Source organism: Mustela nivalis, assembly GCF_964662115.1.
Source record: "Mustela nivalis genome assembly, chromosome: 3".
NCBI lineage: Eukaryota > Metazoa > Chordata > Mammalia > Carnivora > Mustelidae > Mustela > Mustela nivalis.
Genome location: NC_139022.1, coordinates 31,861,371 through 31,884,799, shown reverse-complemented (window position 1 = coordinate 31,884,799; position 23,429 = coordinate 31,861,371). Strand labels below are relative to the sequence as shown.

Below are 23,429 nucleotides of genomic sequence, written 5' to 3'. Positions count from 1 at the left end.
CCTCTTCCCAGAAACTGGGAGGGTGGTGTGTGTCTCTGCCCGGGAGGACAGCCACCACTGTCATTATTGGCAGCAGCTGCATTCCATCACATCTCCTGGAACATGGAACAGGCCGGGACGGATCCCAGGGGAGCTGTGGGGAGGGCTATGCTCCTGAAAACCTGGGGTCACACAACATCTCCATCAACCGATTAGTCCATGACTGTTTCAGGCAGCCTTCTCTTTAAAGGCACCTTATTTCATATATATTAATTCCCTCCCATCACACTTGAGGCCAGCGGCACCAGCTGTAACTCAGGCCTGAACGAAGCCCCCCAAATACATGTCCTCTCTCCATGGGGCCCATTACGTTTGTGCTGAGGGACACAACTGGTACCTTGGCACCCCACTTGGGGCCACTGGCAACAGCAAAACCACCCACAAAACCTATAAAATGCCCAAAGTATGACCCAAAGACCGCAGAAAGGACCCCTGTTTTATCATCTGACAACTGCTAGAAGGCAGAAGGATGTATTGTCCCCCTTGGGCTGGGAACCCGTGTGTCGGGCGACTCAAGATGCTCATTGCACATTTCCATGACTGTCCACAGGGTGCCCATCACCATCTGAGCTGCCTTCCTAAGCAGGATGCCGGCCTGGCCATGTGGGCTGAAGGAAAGGCAGCACTGGGTTCTCCAGAGGCAACATCCAGCCCAGGAATGCAGGCTGTGTCCCCTTCCTCCCGGGGTCCCCCTACTCGTCCACAGCAGGCCCTACCCAGCACCTACCACACGCCACTGTCCAGTAGACCTGCGAGTCCTGGGTCTGGTGCAGGATTCGGTAAGGGGCCACGCGGGCACTGGAGTCCAACACCACGTCCAGGGTGCCCACAAGAAGACCTGGGGGCAGAGCAGAGAGAAGAGGGTGAGGGAGGGCCACGCTCACAGCTGAGCCCTGGAGGCTGCCCCAAATGGTGGCACCGCCCTCGATGCCCCAGCCCAGACGGAGACACAGCTGGCACCCCCCCATCCACCAAAGGACTTCTTTTTCCTCTAAGGCCTATGGAAAAATCCCCTCCCACTTCTTCCTGGCAGCTTCTGCTCACTCCCCAGACTCACAAACACTTGGAGGCAGGGGCTGAGGCAGGTTTTAGGGGGCCTTCTTTATAAGCTTAAACCATTCTGGAAGGCCCTTTTTAGGAAAAATTAGGTTGTTCTTTAATTTTTAAATTTATTTTAAATATTTTTTTCAAAAATTTTTAAAAAATTCTCAAAGATGAGAAAGTACAACTGTCGCAAATTAAAGACAAAAACAACACCACAGATATCACAAAATCCAGACAAAGAGTACAGTGTGTTTTATTAACTTCCAGACACATCTCTTAAGGTACATTTCCCCGACATTTTTGGCCAAAAATTTCCGTTATCAATAACAGAAGATAATGTAGTTTTTTCTCCGCCAAGTAATCACAAATTTTTATTCTGGGAAGTGTTAAGGAAGTTCCTTGTGGCTTCAAAAATCATGACTGAAGAGGACACAGCAATTTTTAAAACTGTCCAATTTGGGAAAACACTTATCCAGTGTTTTCCACCTCTGAAGCATGTTAGGGCATTTCAGATTTTCGTTCTCCTCACGTACAGCCTTTGTCAATGACACGATCTCCCCAACAAATCAGAGGTGTCTGCCTTTTACCGCTGTGTTTGATTCTCTCCTCTTTGTTAAGTGAATTATCAAGCTCTCTGAAAATGTGTTCACTGTTCCTATTTGAAATTTATGTTTTCCTCTTTGATGAAGTGCTGCTTTTGGTATGCTCTGGAAATAGTCTGTTACCATTTTCCTGTTGATGTCAGAATAATTTTTACTGATTGCATTAACTTGAATATAACACTTTCATTTCATATTCCATTTTTAATTATTTTTCCCCTCCCCAGTCTTGAACAAAAAAAATTACTGATTACAAAAGAAGGTACCCATCGCATACACCCAAGTTAGGAGCCTGTAATCTTGCCTATTTTACTAAAATGTTCTAAAATGTCTCTCTACATAGTTGTTAAAGTGGCATATATTCAAGCTTTACCAGTGTGTGGAATAAACTTTTTTCATGGCTCCTGTTGGGGTTTCTCTTCTGGTCTTGGAAACTTTATTTCAATGCTTATTCTGTTGGCATATCCATGTTTCGAGACCTGAAAGCTTTTTTGTGGGCAGACCATCTCATCATACTCAGACTCTTCCTCCTTCTTCTCCCCCACCCTTTTTATTTTTTTTTTAAAGATTTTATTTATTTATTTGACAGAGAGAGAGAGCACAAGCAGGGGAAGCAGCAGGCAGAGGGAGAAGCAGGCTCCCCACTGCGCAAGGAGCCTGATGTGAAACTCGATCCCAGGACCCCAGGATCACAACTGGAGCCAAAGGCAGATGCTTAGCTGACTGAGCCACCCAGGCCCCTCTTACACTCAGATTCTTCACTGAAGGATCCAGGCTCGCATCTGTTTTTCAAAGCCATCCTGAACAAAACCATATCCCTAACTGTTCCTTCCTTGGGGAAGATGGGGTTCAGGAGGCCATGATGCCTATGATGGCACAGGGAAGGCCAGGCAGAGGCCTGGGCAGGACTCACCAAACCTAACTGGAATGGGAAGTTGAAGGAGTGGTTCCTGGGGTGAGGTAGGGGAGGCCTGGCCTCCATCCTGGCAGACACAGAGAGATGTGTGAGGTGGGAAGGGCCTTTTGTGCACAGAGGGTCCCAGCCACCCTCTGAGATGATCCTCAGAAGCACAGAAAACAGAACAAGCCGGTGGGAGCACACTGACCAGACTGGACATACTGGTACGCTGGTGCAACGAAACAGAAGGTTCTGGGCACTATGCCTCGTCTTCCTGCCCTGGCTTGCAGTAGCTTCTGAGGCTGACCACTGTTCAGACTGTCCAGAGGGGCTGCTGTCTCACCTCCGCTGAGCAGCGAGTCCAGGATGCAGGTCTAGCCCTGGCTCTTGGGATTGCTGAGGCTGTGGGAAGGCAGCCCCAGGCAGTGAAGGGAACAGTTTTTTTAGGAAAGGGACTGTGTCTTCCACATTAGGAGGTGTGGCTCCAGAGAGGGTGGCAGAGGACATCCATGGGAAACTTCTGCCTGCATCTGGCAGGACTGTCTTCACTGCTCATGTTTCAAATCAGGATGTTTCACAGAAATTGCTATTGGTAACTTGTAAGATGCGCCCGCAGTTTTGCACGGCCACAGTGGGCCACTGACTGGTCTGGCCCCCAGTCTGCCCCAGCTCAGTGCTGGGGGGTGGGGTAGGGGGGTGGGTGCAGCCACAACGGGCTTGGAGCAGGAGGGACCTCAGACCACACCTGCAGATGGCACGCCCCATGGGCCTTCCCTGGATCCCAGGTGTCACACGACTTCATGAGGTGCCTGTCCACTGTTACCGGTACTGCCCAGGTAGACAAAAGGGCACCCTGGCTGGCTCACCAGAACAGCCGACTCTGGTAATTAGGCACGGCCTGCGTCTGCCGCTCCAGGTCACCAAGAAGCAGGAAAAGTGGCCGAGGAGAGATGGACTGGAAGGATGGAGGCTGAGGCCAGCAGCAGCTCGGGGGACCTCTGATCTCGCTCAAAGGGCAATTTTAGGGGGAAGGAAAGAGGCAAAAGAGAATGTGTGCTTCTGTCACTTGGCCGCTCAGAGGCACTTGGGGAAACAGAGGCAGAGGACGAAGCCCGAGGAGGCGTCGCCGCCTTTCAGCTGTGAATCCCACTCCAAGAGGCTGCAGGCGCCTGGGCTAAGCCCCGGGGAGCTCACGGGCGCCGCGTCCGGGCAGAGGCCGCTGCCAGCCTTTCCCTGGGCGCCCTGGGTCGGCCGAAGTCACCCACCCCCTCCCAACGACGGCACCTTCGCCTTCCCCGGGTCCTAGGCCCGCGCCCCCGGCGCGCCCCTGCCCCCGCCTCCTGGCCGCGGCCCCGTCCCCCCCCACTGCCTCGCAGACACCCCCTCGGCCCTCCCCAGCTGCGCCCCGCGCCCGTCCCGGCCCCCCGCCAACGCCGGCGCGTCCTCCCCGCCCGGCCCGCCGCCACAGGCCCGACCGCCGCGCGCCCCTCACCCGTGAGGCCGCCACCCTTGCCGTGGCCGCGGCGCCGCTGCAGCACGAAGAAGGGGTTGGCTCGCTCCGTCACCCACAGAGCGTTGGCCACCAGCACCTCCTCCGGGCCCAGCCACATCGTGGGGCCGCTCGCACCGGGCCGAGGCCGGCCAGGCGGAAGCGCCGCCGCCACCGCCGCCGCCGTCGCCGCCGCCGCGGGAGCGGAGCAGGCGGGGCGGGGCGGGCGGGCCGAGCGGGCGACGCCCCCTGGCGGACGCGCGGATCAACACACGCAGGTTCCGGGCCCGCCGGGCGCGCGCACCTCCCGGGGCCCCGCCCGCCCCGCCCGCCCCGCGCGCCCCGCCCGCCCCCCGCGCCCTAACCCCCCAACCCCCCAACCCCCCAACCCCCCCGCTCCCGCCCCTTCGTACCCCTCGCCCCGCCCCCGGCCTCCAGTCCCTGGCTGGCGTGGCCCGGCGGTGTCCACCGCGCTCTCGCCCAGGCCCGGCCGCTGCAGACTCATCTAGGAGCGACGGGCCAGCCCCGGGGACACGGGCCAGAATGGCTGAGTGCCCAGGCCAGAGGAACGGGTCGTGCAGAGAGCCGGGCCCCTGGCGTTTTGTGAAAACCAGTCCAGGGGCTTGTGGGGACGGAGGAAATGTAAAGAAACAGCCTTTGCAAAAACACTTTCGGCTGATTATGCTGTGCACCCCAGGGCGTGTTGACTTTGCAAAGGGCTGCTGGGGACGGGTGGAAAAGATTGTCGTCATTCTCAGAGTTCTGACACTCGGGCCGGAGACTAGGAGAACCGCCCGGAGCGCCTAAGCTGGCAGGATCCTCAGAAATCCCTGCAGTCCACTTACCTGACGGATGGGGACGCTGGGGCTGGGTGGTGTAGGGTTCGGGGACAGGGCTGGCCCTGGGACTTTGGGTTTTTTTGCATAGGCAAGGGTGATGAGGGAGCACGGGGCTGGCTGAAGACAAAACAAAAGCTGGCGCCTTGCACCCCCCTCTCCATCCGCTCTCCCTCTGTCCTAGTGGCAGGCCTGAGCCTGCCAGGACCCCGAAGGAGGGCAGAGGGAAAGGGGCACTTTGGGATCAGGATCATCCCGGGAGTATAAGCTGGCTGCCCATTGGGTTTCTGTCACTGGTATTCAAGAATCCAATATGATAGATGGAAGTAAAGTAGGCATTTTCATGGTGGACAGCCAGAGTAATCAAAAGTCCTCTGAAATATTGCTTGAGACTGAATTGAGATGCAGAGGCCATTTTTTCCCCTAAGGCCTTGGAAGCTTACATTGATAGTGTGCTCTTGGGGAGTAATCTACCCTCAGGAATTTGGAGTACTTGTTAACACCCTGGGAGGTGGTAAATGGTTATTTTGTTCTTTCTCAGGCTTGAGCGTGCATCAGAATCAAACAAGGCTTGGTAAAACACACATGGTTGGGCCCCACCTCAGAGTGTTTGCATTTCTAGCAAGTTCCTAGGTGATGTTGATGCTGCTGACGTGGAGACCACCTTTTGATAACTATGCTTTATAAGAAGGAAAAGAACAAACATTGAACACTTAGGCTGTGCTAAGCCTACTTTATTTTTCCCCTTCTTCTAAGATATAATTCATGTTGCATAAAATTCATCCTTTAAAGTGCACAGTTCAGTATTAGTATATCCACAGAGTTGTGCAATCATTACCACTAATTCCATCACTCCAAAAAGAAACCTCTTAGGGCTGCCTGGGTAGCTCAGTCAGTTAAGCTGCTGCCTTCAGCTCAGGTCATGATCCTAGAGTCCTGGGATCAAGTCCTGCATGGGAATCCTTGCTCCGTCAGGGAGCCTGATTCTCCCTTTTCCATGCTCTGCCTGTTGCTCCCCCTGCTTGTGTGATCTATCTATCTCTCTCTCTCTCTCTCTCTCTCTCTCTCTGGCAAATAAATAAATAAAATCTTAAAGAAAAAGAAACCTCTTACCTATTAGTAATCACTTTCTACTCCCCAAACCCCTCCACCCCTGGCAACCATGAATCTCTTTCTGTCTCTCTGGATTTGCCCACTCTGGACATGTCCTAAACATGAAATCATACACACTATGTGGCCTTTGTGTCTGGTTTCTTCCACTTACTGGAATGTGTTCAATGTTCATGTTGTAGCAGGTATCAGTCCTCATTCCTTTTTAAGGCTGAATAATATTCCATTGTAGAAACACTCCCCATTGTGTTGAGGTGCACAGTTGGACATTTAAGTTGTTCCCCCTTTTTGGAAATTATGAACAATGCTTTTGTGTGAACATGTTTTCAGTTCTCTTGGCTATGTTTCTAGGAGGGGAACTGCTGGGTCCTGTGGTAAAGCTGTGTAATTCTTTTTCTTTTTAAGTAGGTTCCATGCCTGGTGTGGAGCCCAACATGGGGCTTGAACTCACAGCCCTGAGTTCAAGACCTGAAATGAGATCAAGAGTCAGATGCTTAACCAACTGAGCCACCCAGGTGCCCTTATGTTTAACTTTTTGAGAAATCACCACACTGTTCTCCAAAGCTGCTGCACCATTGCACATTCCCGCCAGTGATGGCTGAGGGTTGCAGTTTCTCCGTATCTCCATTTGTTATTGCTTATCTTTTTTTTAACACAGCTACTTTAGTGAAGTAGTATCTTATGTGGTTTAGATCTGCCTTTCCCTAATGACTTATGATGTTGGGTATCTTTTCATGTGCTTGATGGTCATTTGTATATCTTCAGTAGAGAAATGCCTATTCATATGCTTTGCCCATTTTTCAAATGGGTTGCCTTTTTATTGTTGAATTATAAGATTTATTTATAATTCTATTTTTTAAAAAATATTTTATTTATTTGACAGAGAGCACAAGTGGGGTAAGGAGCAGAGGGAGAAGCAGACTCTCTGTTGAGCAGGGAACCCAATGTGGGGCTGGATCCTGGGGTTCCAGGATCATGACCTAAGCTGAAGACAGACGCCTAAATAACTGAGCCACCAATATATATGGTGCCCCATATATATTCTAAATACTAGACTTTTACTGGATAAGTGATATTAAGCTTACTTCTTACATTCCTTAAACTCTAATCTCCACATGTTAATGTTATGAGGTATTTTATGATCCCTACATGAGAGACGATACAACTGAAATCCAGGCAGAAGAAATTACCTGCCAAGTTCATACTAGTGAGTGGCAGAGACGGTAGCGATGTCCAGACCTTTTTGGGAACCAACTCTTTTCTACACATGTTGGACATTTGCTGCTTTTGTCCCAGCATCCACTTCTTTGTGTACATCATGATTTTGTTGAGGAAACCCCACCTTTAGAACTCTCAGCTCCCATCTTTCCAGGAAAGCCACATTCACTCCATGGCTACAGAAGTGAAGCACATGCTGGCCTCAGCCACTGGCACACATCAGTTCTGTGACCACAGTGGCTGGTTCAGCGAGAGGGCCACAGGCCTCCAACCAAGCCAGTCAGCTCAAGGAGATGCCCATTCTGGTCTGGGTTACCTCCAGGACCCCAGCTCCCACGCTGATGGGGCTACTGCCACCCTACACCTGAGCCTGGAGCCTCCCTGGGGGGAGCTACCAAGTGTGTCCTGGTATCTTTGTTTGAGGGCCAACCTGTGCCACAAGGGATGTGAGGACAGCCCTGGCATTTTAGCTTTTGGGAGCCACTAAGGTGCCCTTTTGCTCAAGACAGTTTGGGTGGGGTTTCTGTCACTTGCAACCAAGGGAGTGGAGTCCTCAGAGATACAGATTACCATATGGCCAAAGCAGATTTGTCAATAGGTTTTTATTGGAACGGTTATATTAGCAAATCCCCACACATACAGGTATACACTATCAGCATGTAGGTATAGACCATACCATTTCACTACTTAATTATACTTACATTAACCATATGGACCTAGGCATTGTGCTGCCCAGGACATTTCAAAGGGCTTATAAGATCTGCTTGCCAAGAAATCAGCTTACATTCTATTAGCAGGTATCTGTATTTCTAGACAAGGTAACCCCCCCTTCAGTGAGCCCCCAAACTAAGCAAGTGATCAATTTTGCTTTTTTGGCTATTTGATGTGTGTTCTTTCTGGCACAAGCTATCCACTGGTGAATGAAAATTCAAGTGCATAGTATCCCTTTCATCCCTCAAGGTAGAAGGGAAGTCATTTGCCACATTTAAGTATATCCCAAGCCTCCCCCACCCCCAAATTACCTGTGCTACGGTTAGAAAAATAGTTCTGTATGCCATCCTCTGAGATGTTGTGCATAGTTAGCAGAAACTCAGAATGAGAGGAGCTCTGTGAATGACCCAAATGTGAAAGGGGTAACTTGAATATTTTAGATGAATACAAAAGCTGCTGAGGGTCAAAAACAATTGTGATGTGTGTAGCCTACGGCGCTTTGGACCAACTCCTGCTCTCACACAGAAACAGGACTGTTAGCAGGTGAGGGCCATTCCCTGTACCAAATATTATTTCCTAGCTTGGGGTCTTTTTCCTGTTTCTAGGATTGCAACGGTCAGGTTTCCTTAGACAGACTCATGGCCACTTGCGAGTGGACCTTGCTTCTCATTCTCAGTTTTAGACTTAGCTTTCCATTCTGACCCCAGCACCAGCCAAGGGCGCCCCTCCTCCAGCTGGGTCAGCTGACCAGGGAGACGAAGGACACAGCACCCTCTCCAGGACGGTATGTGTCATTACAGGTGGGGCACTCAGTAAAGGTGCTAGGACCCTGACACTGGCCACAGCTAGTGACTTGGTCCACACAGCATGCTGCAGTCAGTAGGCAGTTAACCTGCTTAGGAACAGTGTACTTGAGTGAAGGGAAAGAAATGGCCTGGGTGTTAAGAGTCTACCTATCCCCCATCCCCACCTTTTGTTTTTACAAACACCTCCCTCAGTACCTACCGGTCACTAGAATAGTCCTTTAATATCGCACAGTGTGAATACCCTTGGATTTAATTGTGGATGAAGGATAAATCTGAAAACATATTAGAATTCACTTTGCGTTGGGTTAAATTTGTAGAAATATAGCTCAGAACAATCATCTGTAGCTTTTGACAGTTGCCAGTAGGTCTAAAGAGAGCTGGAGAGAGAGAGGGTAATAGTCCGCCTAGGGGATAGGTTGCTGATGAAGGCCAGCTGGGCTTGTCAGATGACCGACTGACATGACATGCGTCTTCCCTGCATGCCTGCTCACCCAAGTGGATGACGGTGGACTGGTGGGAAATGAGCCTGGTTTCGGGCCAGCACTCCACTGGGTGGGGGCCCCTTGAAGTTGTGTCGCAGGGGATTAAGGATCCACTGTAGCTGAGAAAAGGCTAATGACATTCTCCAGCTTTTCTCGGCTTTTCCACCCAAGGACAATGCATGTGGTTTATAAAGGCGCTTACCCTGATTTTGATGACCACCCTTGCCTTGTGCACCAGGGTCTCTGGAAGCTGCCTTTGGCCCCCCAGCAACACTCCCCAGGCCTGCCATTCCAGAGAAAGTCATTCCTTTCAGGATGCCAAGCTGGGTTAGCGCCACCTTGAACCTCTGTCTTTTGTGGTATATGCATGTAGAAAATTCAAAGGGAGGGACTATGAAAGCCCAGGACGGGGTCTGCATGATTCCAGCAGCAGCATTGAATTCTTCTGAAAGTTTAATACTCAAGTATGCATGAAATTCCAAATTAAAAAAAATTTTTTTTCTTGTTTTTTGTTTTTTTTTTTGTCCTGAAGAATCTTCCTTCTTCCCCAAGTCAGAGTGAAGAAAACAACAAATGGCTTTAGCTAAAGTGAACGGCAAGAGGGAAAACCCCAGATAAGTCCCAGGTCATGGACTGGGGGCCCCCACAGGGTCTCATTAGACCACGAGAGACCAAGAGAGTCAAGTTTTGGGGAGATACATGTCATCCTTTGACATGTCCTGTCATCCTGAGATCCCCGGCACCCCATTCCTCTCCACAGTCACAGGAGGCCAGTGGGACGCCACTCTGGGGAACGCAGGTGACTGCATTCCATGTCTGCTGGGGGCCCACCAGACTCTCTTCTTCAAGGCTCAGTTTGTTGAGATCTTTCAGGACACTCCTATGAAAGACTACACACTCCTTGACCTGACTGGCACCCCAGAGGAGCCCCATGGCCACAAGGGGGCTGGGAGCCCCAGAGTGGGGTAAAGGGGCTCAGCAGCTAGGGGAGAAAACTTTCTCCTTCTGCTGTGCCAGGCTCTTCCTGCTGTTTTGCTGGACAGTAAGAAAAGCACAGGTCCATGCAACCAATACAGGCACCTTCCCTCTGGAAGGGAAGTTTTTCAGTCCTGCTAAAATATCCGTGGATGTTATGTGAACATATATACTCATTTTTTCCTTTTCCCAGTGGGCTTTGGAATGATTTACTGACAAGGTCACAAGGGCACAACTGCTCTTAGCAGGGAGGACACTTCTTTTAAGCTGAGGGTGTCACAGTGGTCCTCCTATGGTAATGATCTCTTACTCAGGTGTGGAGTTAGGAGTGAACGCTCTGTTGAATCACTCCAAACTCTGATTCTGGGAGTGAGTGAGGGCCAGTCCCTCTGCCTGTGGCAATGCGGTCAGGCCAACACCTCCTTTCTTGAAGAGGGAAGTGACACTCGGTGGTTTTTCTAAATTGGTCGCTGTCCGGAGCTCGTTCTATTCATACCTTAAATGCCAGGGTCCCCAGGGCATTTTCCCAAGCCTGGCTCTCATAGCACCGGGCAATATTAGCCCCACACTGGCCTCCACCATCATTGGAAATTAAGGGAACACTGGGCCCAGCTGGACACCCACTCTGGGGGGTTCTAACTCCTGTGAGCAAGTGTGTGTGTGTATGTGTATGCGCATGTGCCTTGTGTACACATATGTGTGTGTATGTGGGGAGAAAGGGGTAAGGGGGGAGGAGAGAGGGGAGAGGGAGGGGAGAAGAGGGTGGGAGGGAGGGAAGAAGAGGGAAGACAGGGAGGGGAGATGGGGGAAGATGGGGGGGCAAAGGGGGGAGGGGAGAAGGGGAGAAATAGAGAAGGCAGTGGGGAGAAGGGGGAGTGGGAGAAACAGAGAGGGAAGGGGGAGGCAGAGAGGGGAGAAGAGGTTGGGAGGGAGGGTAGAAGGGGGGAGACAGGGTGGAAGGGGAAAGAAAGGAGAAGGTTTAGGGCATTGGGGCCTACTTTGGTAGGCACAGGTGACAAGTTCATGTAAAACACAGCTTCCCAGGGATTCCGATGTGGAGGGGCCCCACCTTGACCCCCTTTTCTCTACCAAAACTCTGCCTGAGCCCGAGAGCTGGTTCTCCAGGCCTCCTCTAGGGGCCCTGCCAGACTGAGATGGAAAGCGTCCTCACCAGGGTGCTCTCTGGGTCCCATCAACAACCCCCATGTCACCGAGACTGCCAACCTGGTCTGCTTCAGCCTCCTGGCACCCTCCTTTCCCGCTTTAGTGGGACCTGGGGTCAGCCTAACTGTAGTGCTCTGCTCAGTCCAGGCCCTTTGGGGGGGCAACCTGTCTGGTCCAGATCCACCCAGGGAAGTGAGATGCCCCCTCCCACCACCCTTGCTGGTCTCAGGGCCCTGAGGCCAGTCACACCTCTGCATGGCTGCCTTGTGCGCCTCCTTCTGCACTCAGGAAACCCCCCTCTTCCTGACTCGCCCCCATGGTGCCTGGCCTCCCACCGCAGCTGGCTGTTAACGTACCAGTTTCTCTCACAGCCTGTCTTCACGGTCACTGGGGTGGCCCGAGCTCTGAGTGTGTGTGTTTAGTATGAGGTGGGCACTTAATCAAGGGCTCTTGGAGAGAGCGACCTCATAATCTTGCCTTCTCCCTTTCAAATTCTACTTCCTGGACATCAGTGTTTGTGTCTGATGACGTTTAGGTGCCGTGACTGCTTCACAAGGGGACGTGACGCGAGCACCACCTCCTCGCTTCCCCGGAGCAGAAACCGGGTCTAAGCAATCAAGGTCAACAGCAAGAGGACACTTGGGATTTGCCCTCAGTTAAAACCAGTTTCACTGAACATGGAGATGGTGGAAAGAAGTGGGTGTGGGCAGTGATAACAAGCAAGGAGAGTTCACGAAGCCTGCAGGAACGCTCAGTTCCGCAGGAGCTATCAGATCCATCAGATTCAGTCCTCCTGTCTTGTCTAAACCCTTGGAGCCCACTGTGTTTTGGAAGCTGGGCTGTTGGGGGCCTTGGGGTGGCTGGCGGTATAGGCCTGGCTCCCAAGTGCAGAGGGTGGGGGAGTTTCTCTGAGCTGGGCCTGAGGAGGAGCTGGGGGATGGAGCCTTCCTTCCTGAGCAGGGCTCCCCAGAGTTGCTGAGGGGTCTGTCAGCAAGGGAGTAGAGCCTGTCTTCCCTTGCAGTGGGGGGTGGGGTGGGGCAGAGGCAGGCAGCCCTGGATGGACTCGCTGCCCACTGCAGCCACCAAGGGGCTGACTCCAGGCCTGGCCTTCCTATTGTGCTCTGGCTCGTAGAAAGTGGGGCGACAGAGGGGGAAGGGGAAGATGGGGGGAGGGGGGATGAAATGGGGGAGGCAGAGGGGGAAGGAGGAAATGGAGGGGGAAGAGAGAGGTAGAGGGGGAGGGGGGAGACAAAGGGGGAAGGGGGAAGCAGAGGCTGGAAGCCAGGTCCAGCTCAGAGCAGTCCGCCAGAGGGATGAGGGTTTGTGGTAGAAGCAGCTAGTTCCTCTGTGCCTTCTGTTCTTCAAATAGTAACCCCCACCCACCAAAAAAAAAAAAAAAAAAAAAAAAAACCAAAAAACCTGATCAGAAGTTATTTACATGTCCTTACTGATGACCACTGTGACTGTAAGTCTTGCTGTGGTAGAGATGCTCATAGGTCAGGGGAGGAGTGTCTCTCCATAACCCCCACCCTGCCTGTATCCTGCCTGTATGGTCGATGAGCTGCTCCCCAAACCTTGAACTTCTCTGAGGCAAGGGTGCTGAGGTTGTCCTCCCCAAGTGTTCCTGCTGTCCAGGGTCCCTGGAGTGGCTTCCCAGAGGGGTCTCCAGCTCCCACGCTGGCAGAGAGGCTGTTATTTGGGAGGAACATTGCTGTTCCCCGGGGGGATGTGACCTCCACGCAGAAGTTACCATCTTCCTGACAAAGGCAGGACATTCTGTAGCTGAGCAGGGAAGTAGCCTCGATTTTTAGGGAGAAGGTGTCGAGCTGGGACCTGAGTCACTATTCTGAGTTAATTCCCCTGTAAGAAATGCCTCCTTGGCTCTTTGACAGTGAAGGCGTGCCCTAGATATGCCAGAAACTCAACTATTGTTTAATAGGTAGATTTCTGAGGGGCCTGAATCTCTACCTCCTTCTCGTGCGATTTCATTCCTTTCCCAGAAAAGTAATGTCTCGAGTGCAATGTGACGCGTATGCTTTTTCCAGACGGTACAAATCAGGAGAGAATGCTCGGAGAGGGTCTCAGCTCGGGAGCAGAAGATCAAGGTCGTGGCGAGGACTGCATGGCCAGAAGTGAGCCATCTTAACCTGTCCCAGGAGCCAAGCCAAACAAAGCTCGGGTGTGTGTCCCAGAGTGTCTGGCACATGGAGTTCTCATCTCCTCCAGGTCCAGTCCCTTGCCTCAAAGCCGCAGGCGCAAAGCTTGTCTTTCTGGACAGTGCCCTCTTGAAACTGTTTATCAAAAATATGTTTATAGTACAAAGACCATAAAAAGGAAGGGGAACTTCAAACAGAAGCCCTTGGTGGATGGTAAAAAAAGAAAAAGCTGTTGAGACCTTACAAATTCCATGCTGTTCCAGCCTCGAGTGATTAGAAACACGATGCTGCTGGTCACTGGGTGGCGACGCTCCTGATGGCTCTCTCCACCGTGGTTCTCTGAGGGGTTGTGATTGGGGGGGCACGACCGTGTTTACAGCGTCTTACAGGGATGATGAGAACAGACACGTGAGGAAGAGAAGCCAGCAGCACATGGGAACATGGTGAGCATTTGCCTCAAACTCGTGTTTCATGGAGTTGATAAAAATCGACAGGTGTGTGTGTTTGTAGGTGGGTGTGGGGGGGTCCCAGGTCCACGTGGTTTGCTGCCAGATCTAAGTCCAGAACGTGGAGGCTGGAGTTTCCGTTCTCATGCCGGGGATCTGAGGAGTTGGATGCATTTACATCTCTACGTGGCTCCCGTGGGTAGGAGAAACGGCCTGAACTGTGGTTGTGTCCTTGAAGGATGCCTCTATCTGTTTCCTAAACGTGCTCATTGTGGTTCTGGGTCGGGACTGCTCTCCGGAGACACGTTTCCCGTGACGTTAACACCATGTCATCTCATCCCAGGCGTGTGGGAGGAGCGTGTGTGTCCTTGAATGTCTGCCATGCTGGCCCACCGCGTCCTTTTCTGAAAACTCCCATGCCTTCTTGGTGCCAATGCTGAGGCTGGTGGGAGGGGGCTGGGTTGGATTGGGAAGGAGGAAGAGGGGTGCTAGTTTGGTCTCTAACAGCAAGGATGTGGTTCGAACTTCTCAAGAAAGCACTCAGAGTCATTTTGATTTTGATGTCCACTGGCCATCACACCCAGAGGAGACTGCCAGGCCGGCCTCCAGGGGACCACCTCTGTACACACCTCAGCAGATGCCAAGCAGACGAGTCCGCAGGCCTCAGGGTCAAGGTGGTCACATAAGCACTCGGCTCTAAGCTCTTGACGGGGGCTGGACGACCCACTGTCCTGTGTAGCCGGCGTGCTGCTCTGGGTGGCCAGTCTCAGAGGAGGGACGAAAGGCAAGACTTTCTCTTGGGAACCTTTAGGAAGAGGCTCTTTAACAGAAAGTAGAATAAGAGACAAGAAAATACGGAGCGGGCCAAGGAGCAGCAACTCGGGCCCCATGTCCGTAAGCAGCAGCGCCTGCAAGCTTTAGTACACATTGTGAGTGGGGAGCACAAAAGGTATTAAAAAAGAAAAAATACCCAGCTGTCACCCTGACACAGAAAAGCATGTGATTATTCCGAGACATGTTTGCTACGCAACCCTCATCTCCTCCACCGGCCCCTGCTCCTCTCTGGGAACAGTCAAGCTTGTTGGGGCCCACTTTCTCCTGCTGGCTTGGGGCGGGTTTTCAGTCCTGCGAGGCCACCTGGGCGATAACGCTGTCCTCAAAGCCTCCCCTTGGGGGGGACCTTGCAATTTAACCCTGAGCCCCAACCTACACTCGGAAAGCCCTGCCATTCTTCCAAAAATGGACGTTGACAGAAAGATACAAAATAAGAAAGGTGATTGTAAATTAAATCACGAAAGAGGTGACCCCCCGGAGCCCATTTAGAAAAAATCAGGTCTTGTTCTCGTCATACATGTCCAAGGAAGGTTCGATGGTGGAGAATTCACTTTCGTACACGAGGCTCCGAGGAGACAAGGAGTTTCGGTGGAAGAAGTGACCACCTGGAAAAGGGACAAGAAGAAACAGACTTAATCTGGGCGTTAGGCCTCCCCTTCCCGCACAGCTCGGAGGAAGCACATGGATTTCTCTTCAAAGCGGCACATTTTCTCAGATAGCTCCATTTTGGGCTGTTATCATGAGACAAATGGAAAGAATTCAGGCATTCCCTCAACTTAGGCACAACATAAACACGTAAATCCCAATGTTCAGATCCCCAAGAGATTAACACCTGGAGCTTTTCTTTTTTAAAGATTTCATTTATTTGTTTGAGAGAGAGCACAAGCAGGGGGAGCAGCAGGCAGAGGGAGAAGTAGGCTCCCCACTGAGCAGGAAGCTTGATGTGGGACTTGATCTCAGGACCCTGAGATCATGACTTGAGCCAAAGGCAGATTCTCAACTGACTGAGCCACCCAGGTGCCCCTAATTTTTTTCCCCAGTGTTAGACTCTATCTGCTGAGGCAACACTACAGAAGATGAAGACTTCCCCCTCTCTTCCTCTATCCCTACTTACTACTCTCCAATATAATGATATTTTGATACAAATTTCAGCATTTACATTATTTGACTATTTCTGCTAGTCATAGCGAAGCCATGCTCACATTTCCTTTTCCAAACAACTGATTCGTTTGCACAGGTTTCCTAACATATAACTGACATACAATAAAATGCACGTATTTCAAACCAAGACCAGATTCAAGATGGTGGACATCTCTGTCCCCCCAAAAGTTTCCTGGAGCCTCTGGTAATTCTTCTCTTTTTCCTGCCCTACTTCCACCCTCAGATAAACACAGATGAGGCTACGTCTTTCTAGAATTTTTTTAAACATGGATTCATAGTTATTTTTTGGCTCTTACAAATAAATTTGCTATAACACCTGTGTCCAAGTCTGAGTGAGGATGGTGCTTTCTTTTCTCTCGGGTAGATACCTAGGACCAGAGTGTCTATGTGGGTGTATGTTGACTTTTCTAGAATGCATCACTGTTCCCCAAGCAGTGTATGGGAGTCCCAGTTCCTCTGCACCCTCACCAGCACTAAGATGGCCAATCTTTGACGCTCTGGCCCTTCAAGTACGAGCATAGGAATATCTCGTCGTACTTCTAATTTGTATTTCCCTGAACTTGAGGCATCCACCCATGTGCCTATTAGCCAACTGTATATCTGCTTTTGTGAAGCATTTTGGTAAAAATCTCTTGCCCATTAAAAAAACTGGGCTGTCTTCCTATTATTGAGCAGTAGAGTTTTTATATATTTTATTCATTTATTTATATATTTATATATAATTAATAAAAATGATAATAGTTATTATATAAAAATATATTTTCCAGAAACAAGTCTTCCATCACATATGGTTTGCAAATATTTTCGCCCAGTTGGAGGCTTGCCTTTTTACTTCCAGAACAATGTCATTTGAAGACCAAAAGTTTTAAAATTTTTTTTTTAAAGATTTTATTTATTTATCAGAGAGAGAGAAGGGGAGAGAGCAAGTACAGGCAGACAGAATGGCAGGCAGAGGCAGAGGGAGAAGCAGTCTCCCTGCCGAGCAAGGAGCCCGATGTGGGACTCGATCCCAGGACGCCAGGATCATGACCTGAGCCGAAGGCAGCTGCCCGACCAACTGAGCCACCCAGGCGTCCCAAGTTTTAAAATTTTGATAAAAATCTAGTTTATGGATTTTCCTTTTTTATAGTTTGCACATTTTGTGTCAGAATAAAGAAATCTTTGCCAAATCCAAGGTCAGTCAGATCTCCTCCTATGCGTTTAGCCAGAAGCTTAACAGTTTTAGTGCTTACATTTAGATGTAATCTGTTCTGGTCAGAGAAAGACATGATGTTGGCTTTGTCAAGGAGAGCATATTTTTTGACGCCTAAAAACACACCCTACTTACTGATCAAATGATGAGGACTGTTTTTGCTATTAAGCACATAATGTTATTATGTAAACTCTTAGTTGAGGCATAACCTGTATAAGGTATGTGTACAAATCATAAGTACATACAGGTAAATTTGAATGTGCACAGAGAAAACACACCCTGAAATCATCACTTAATCAAGAACTAGCCCCTGTGGCTCCCCATGAGTCCCCCTATCAACCCCAATCACCAGACCCTCCCGAAGGAAACCACAATCCAGACTTCTCACACCATGGTTTAATTGTGTCTGTCTTTAATGGAAACAGTGTTCTTTCGTGTCTTGATTCCTTCAATGTTATGTGGTGATATTGATCCATGTCATGAAATAGATCAGGAATTGGTTTGTTTTCACAGTGGTGTGACATTCTGTTGTGTGACTACCTCACCATTTACATACATCCGCTCTTCTCCTGGTGCACATTGGAATGGTTTCCATTTTGGAGCTCCTATGAATGTTGCTGTGAGAAACAGTCTTGTGTGTATCTTTTGCACACATGCACATGGAAGTCTCTTGGAATTATGGGATCTTGGGGTCTGTATATGTCTATCTGTAGCACATGTTGGCTGTATTCCAAAGTGGGTGGACCAGTTTCTACCTCCACCACTAGACGAGAATTCCAATTGCTTTGTATCTGCACCAATACTTGCTATTTTCTGTATGTTTTCATTCTAGCACTTTGGGGGGGGGTGTATATAATGGTATTTCACAATGGTTTTAATTTTTCATTCCACTGATGCTAAAAAAGGATGAACTCCTTTTCACATGTTTTTAGGGTATTTGTACATCTTGTTCATCCCGAAACACCTGTATATTTACTTCTTTTTTTTTTACAAGTTGTGGTATAACTGACATATAACATTATATTAGTTTTAGGTGTGCAATGTAATGGTTCGATATTTTTGTATATCATGACATGATCACAAGAAGTCCGATGAAAATATAGTTACAAAATCCCTTTTCTTATGATGGGAACTTTTAACGTCTATTCTCTTAGCTACTTTCAAATATACCATACAGTATTATTAATTGCAGCAACCATGTTTCACATCATATCCCCGTGACTTACTGTTCTATTTTTTGTTTTGTTTTGGTTTTATGATTTCTTTGTTTTATAACTGGACATTAGTACCTTTTGATCCCTTTTACCCATATCGCCCACACCTAACCACCCCACCTCTAGCAACCACCAATCTTCTCTGTGTCTGTGAACTTGGTATTGGTTTTTGTTTTTTAAGTTCCACATGTAAATGAGAACATAAGGTGTTTGTCTTTTTCTGACTTACTTCACTTCGTGTGATGCCCTCAAGGTCCATCCACATTGTTGCGAATAGCAAGATTTCCTTCTTTTTAAATGGCTGAATAGGACGCATGCGCTTGTGCGCGAGCTCGCGCGCGCGCGCACACACATGCACATTTTCTTCATCCATTCATCCACCTATGGACGCTTAGGTTGTTTCTTTATCTTGGCTATTGTAAATAATGCATGACGAACATTAGGGTACATGTGTCTTTTAGAGTTCGTGTTTTTGTTTTTTTTTTTAGTATTTTTTTTTAAATTTTAAATTTTTTATTTATAAACATATATTTTTATCCCCAGGGGTACAGGTCTGTGAATCGCCAGGTTTACACACTTCACAGCACTCACCATAGTACATACCCTCCGCAATGTCCATAACCTCACCCCCCATTCTCCCAACCCCCCTCCCCCCAGCAACCCTCAGTTTGTTTTGTGAGATTAAGAGTCACTTATGGTTTGTCTCCCTCCCAATCCCATCTTGTTTCATTTATTCTTCTCCTACTCCCTTAACCCCCCATGTTGCATCACCACTTCCTCATATCAGGGAGATCATATGATAGTTGTCTTTCTCTGCTTGACTTATTTCGCTAAGCATGATGCACTCTAGTTCCATCCATGTTGTCGCAAATGGCAAGATTTCATTTCTTTTGATGGCTGCATAGTATTCCATTGTGTATATATACCACATCTTCTTGATCCATTCATCTGTTGATGGACATCTAGGTTCTTTCCATAGTTTGGCTATTGTGGACATTGCTGCTATAAACATTCGGGTGCACATGCCCTTTCGGATCACTACGTTTGTATCTTTAGGGTAAATACCCAGTAGTACAATTACTGGGTCATAGGGCAGTTCTATTTTCAACACTTTGAGGAACCTCCATGCTGTTTTCCAGAGTGGTTGCACCAGCTTGCATTCCTACCAACAGTGTAGGAGGGTTCCCCTTTCTCCCCATCCTCGCCAGCATCTGTCATTTCCTGACTTGTTAATTTTAGCCATTCTGACTGGTGTGAGGGGATATCTCATTGTGGTTTTGATTTGTATTTCCCTGATGCCGAGTGATATGGAGCACTTTTTCATGTGTCTGTTGGCCATCTGGATGTCTTCTTTGCAGAAATGTCTACTCATGTCCTTTGCCCATTTCTTGATTGGATTATTTGTTCTTTGGGTGTTGAGTTTGCTAAGTTCTTTATAGATTTTGGACACGAGTCCTTTATCTGATATGTTGTTTGCAAATATCTTCTCCCATTCTGTCAGTTGTCTTTTGGTTTTGTTAACTGTTTCCTTTGCTGTGCAAAAGCTTTTGATCTTGATAAAATCCCAATAGTTCATTTTTGCCCTTGCTTCCCTTGCCTTTGGCGATGTTCCTAGGAAGATGTTGCTGCGGCTGAGGTCGAAGAGGTTGCTGCCTGTGTTCTTCTCAAGGATTTTGATGGATTCCTTTCTCACATTGAGGTCCTTTATCCATTTGAGTCTATTTTCGTGTGTGGTGTAGGGAAATGGTCCAATTTCATTTTTCTGCATATGGCTGTCCAATTTTCCCAACACCATTTATTGAAGAGGCTGTCTTTAGAGTTTGTGTTTTTGTTTTTCTCATTTAAATACCCAGGAGTGGAATTGCTAGGCCTTATGGTAGCTCTTGTTTTAACGTTTTGATGCTCCATACTGTTTTCCACAGTGGTTGCACCAGTTTGCATTCCCACCAACAGTGTAAGTAGGTTCCCTTTCAGGATGCCTCGGTGACTCAGTTGGTTAAGCGTCTGCTTTTGGCTCAGGTCATGATCTCAAGGTCCTAGGATCACCCTTGTTGGGTCCCCTGCTCAGTAGGGAGTCTGCTTCTCCCCCTCCTTCTGCCCCTCCCCCAACTTATACTCTCTCAAATAAATAAAATCTTTTTTTTTTTTAAGTCTTCTCTTTCTCCACATCCTCGCCAAGACCTGTTTCTTATGTTGTTGATTTTAGCCATTCTGACTGGTGTGAGGTAGTATCTCACTGTGGCTTTGATTTGCATTTCCCTGATGCCAAGTGACACTGAGCATTTTTTCATGTGTCTGTTGGCCATCTGGATGTCTTCTTTGGGAAAATGTTTATCCACAGCCTATGCCCATTTTAAATTGTTTTCTTGATATTGAGTTGTATAAGCTATTGGTATATTTTGACTATTAACTACTTACCAGATATATGATTTACAACTATCTTCTCCTGTTCAGGAGGTTGCCTTTTTGTTTTGTTGATGGTTTCCTTCGCTGTGCAAAAGCTTTTCAGTTTGGTGTAGTCCCAATTGTTTATTTTTGCCTTTATTTCCTTTGCCTGGGGAGACATATTTGGAAAACTATTGCTAAAGGTAAGGTCTAAGAGATTACTATGTATGTATTCTTTATTTTTATGGTGTCAGGTCTTAGATTTAGGTCTTTAATCTGTTTTATTTTTGTGTATGTGTAATAAATTGGTCCAGTTTTCCCAGACCTATTTATTGAAGAGACTGTCTCTTCCCCATTGTATATTTGCCTCTTTTGTCATAAATGAATTGCCCATATAAGCATGGATTTACTTCTGGGCTCTATTCTGTTCCATTGATCTGTGTCTATTTTTATGCCAGGACCATACTGTTTTGATTAGTATATCTTTGCATTATGTCATTTAGGCTCCAGTGTGTGTGCATGCGTGCGTGTGTGTGTGTTTTGTACTTGAATTCCCATTTCACACATTTCATTCTTGGTATGATTTCAATCTTTTTAAAAAAGATTTTATTTATGTATTTAACAGAGAGAGAGAGATCACAAGTAGGCAGAGAGGCAGGCTGAGAGAGTGGGGAAGCAGGCTCCCCACAGAGCAGAGAGACTGATGCGGGGCTCGATCCCAGGACACTGAGATAATGACCTGAGCCAAAGGCAGAGGCTTAACCCACTGAACCACCCAGGCACATCTCAATCTTTTTTTTTTTTTTTTTTTTAAGGTAAATTTATTTATTCATTTGAGAGAAAGAGCAAGAGCATGGGCAGGGGGGAAGGGCAGAGGGAGAAGGAGTAGCAGACTTCCCACTGAGCAGGGAGCCTGATGTGGGGCTTGCTCTCAGAATCCTGGGATCATGGCCTGAGCCGAGGGCAGACACTTAACTGATTGGGCCACCCAGATGCCCCGTGACTTCAATCTTTTAAAATTTATTGAGACTGTTTTTTGGCCTAACATGAGATCAGTTATGGAGAATATTCCATGTGCACTTGAAAAGAATGCGTATTCTGCTATTTTTGGTTGGAATGCTCTGTACATATCCATTTGGCACATCTGGTCTAATGTGTCCTTCAAAGCCACTGTTTCCTTATTGATTTTCTGCCTGAATGATCTATCCATTGGTGTAATTATATGTCTTTTTAGATCTAAAGTGAGTCTCTTGTAGGCAGCATATAGATGAGTCTTGTTTTTTATCCATTGAGTCACCCCACATCTTTCGATTGGAGCATTTAGTCCACTTACATTTAAAGTAATTACTGATAGGTATGGACTTATTGCCATTTTGTTCATAGTTTTCTGGTTGTTTTTATAATTCTTCTCTTTTCCTTTCTTCTTCTCTTACTTTCTCTATTTTTTGTGTATTTATTACAAGTTTTCGTTTTGTGATTATCATGAAGTTCCTATATAATATTGCATTTATATAATGGTCTTTATTGACAGTCACTTATGTTAGAACACATTCTAGAACCACATTTTTACCCCCCACTCCACATTTGTCATACATGACATCACATTTTACAACTTTCTATTCTGTTACCTCCTTTTTTTTTTTTAATATTTTATTTATTTATTTGACAGAGAGAGATCACAAGTAGGCAGAGAGGCAGGCAGAGAGAGAGAGAGAAGGAAGCAGGCCCCCCGCTCAGCAGAGAGCCCGATGCAGGACTCGATCCCAGGACCCTGAGATCATGACCTGAGCCGAAGGCAGTGGCTCAACCCACTGCGCCACCCAGGCACCCCTTCCTTTTTTTTTTTTTTTAAGATTTTATTTATTTATTTATTTATTGAAGAGAGAGAAAGCACAAGTAGGGGGAGGACAGAGGGAGAAACAGACTGACTCCCTGCTGAGCAGGGAGCCTGACGCAGGACTTGATTCTAGGACCCTGGGATCACCACCTGAGCAGAAGGCAGATGCTTAACTAAGTCACCCAGGTGCCCTTATTCTATGTCTCTCTTAACTAATTTTTGTAGATATAACTGATTTTATTGTTTTTTTTTAATCTTTTGACTTATATACTAGCATTATAACTGATTGACCTACTTTTACTATGTTTGCTTTATCAGTGAATTTTTTTTCCATTCATAATTGTCTTATTTCTAATTATGGCCTTTTCTTCTTAAAAAAAAAAATTCCTTTAACATTTCTTGTAAGGCTAACATAGTGGTGATAAACTCCTTTAACTTTTGTTTGTTTGGGAAACTCTTTATATCTCCTCTAAGTCTGAATGATAACTTTGTCAGGTAGAGTATTCTTAGTTGTGGGTTTTTTCCTTTCAGAACTTTGAATATATCATGCCGCAGGCTTCTGGCCTGCAAGGTTTCTGTTGAAAAATCAGCTGAGACCCTGACGGATTTCTCTTGTACATAACTTCTGTTTTTCTCTTGCTGCTTTAAAAATGCTTTCTTTGAGATTTTAATTATTATGTGTCTTGGTGTGGACCTCCATTGTCTCAACTTGTTTGGGGCTCTTTGATTTCTGGACCTGGATGTCTTTTTCTGATTTTCATAGCCAGATGTTATGGCAGCTTGTCTTCCCAGTGTAGGTCCTCAGGCCCAGCAGTGTCAGATGTGGGGCTTGG

At 47.9% G+C, this 23,429-nt stretch overlaps 2 protein-coding genes across 3 annotated transcripts in view; both read right to left on the bottom strand.

The window, feature by feature from the left end:
* TBC1D9B (TBC1 domain family member 9B) overlaps positions 1 to 4,312 on the bottom strand; it is a 41,636-nt gene extending 37,324 nt beyond the window's left edge. The window contains exons 1-2 of one of the 2 annotated variants that reach the window (XM_082723549.1): positions 4,073 to 4,312; positions 767 to 877 (exon numbers count right to left, since the gene is read on the bottom strand). In XM_082723549.1, coding sequence (XP_082579675.1) covers positions 767 to 877; positions 4,073 to 4,190 — 229 coding nt within the window. In that variant the 5' untranslated portion in view covers positions 4,191 to 4,312. The remainder of the gene's footprint in view (positions 1 to 766; positions 878 to 4,072) is intronic. The other variant, XM_082723548.1, reaches the window with a different exon arrangement.
* A 3,508-nt stretch (positions 4,313 to 7,820) lies between these two features.
* Positions 7,821 to 23,429, bottom strand: part of RNF130 (ring finger protein 130) — a 141,093-nt gene continuing 125,484 nt past the window's right edge. Inside the window, exon 8 of the mRNA XM_082723608.1 lies at positions 7,821 to 15,412. Within this exon, the coding sequence (XP_082579734.1) occupies positions 15,303 to 15,412 (110 nt within the window). The 3' untranslated portion in view covers positions 7,821 to 15,302. The remainder of the gene's footprint in view (positions 15,413 to 23,429) is intronic.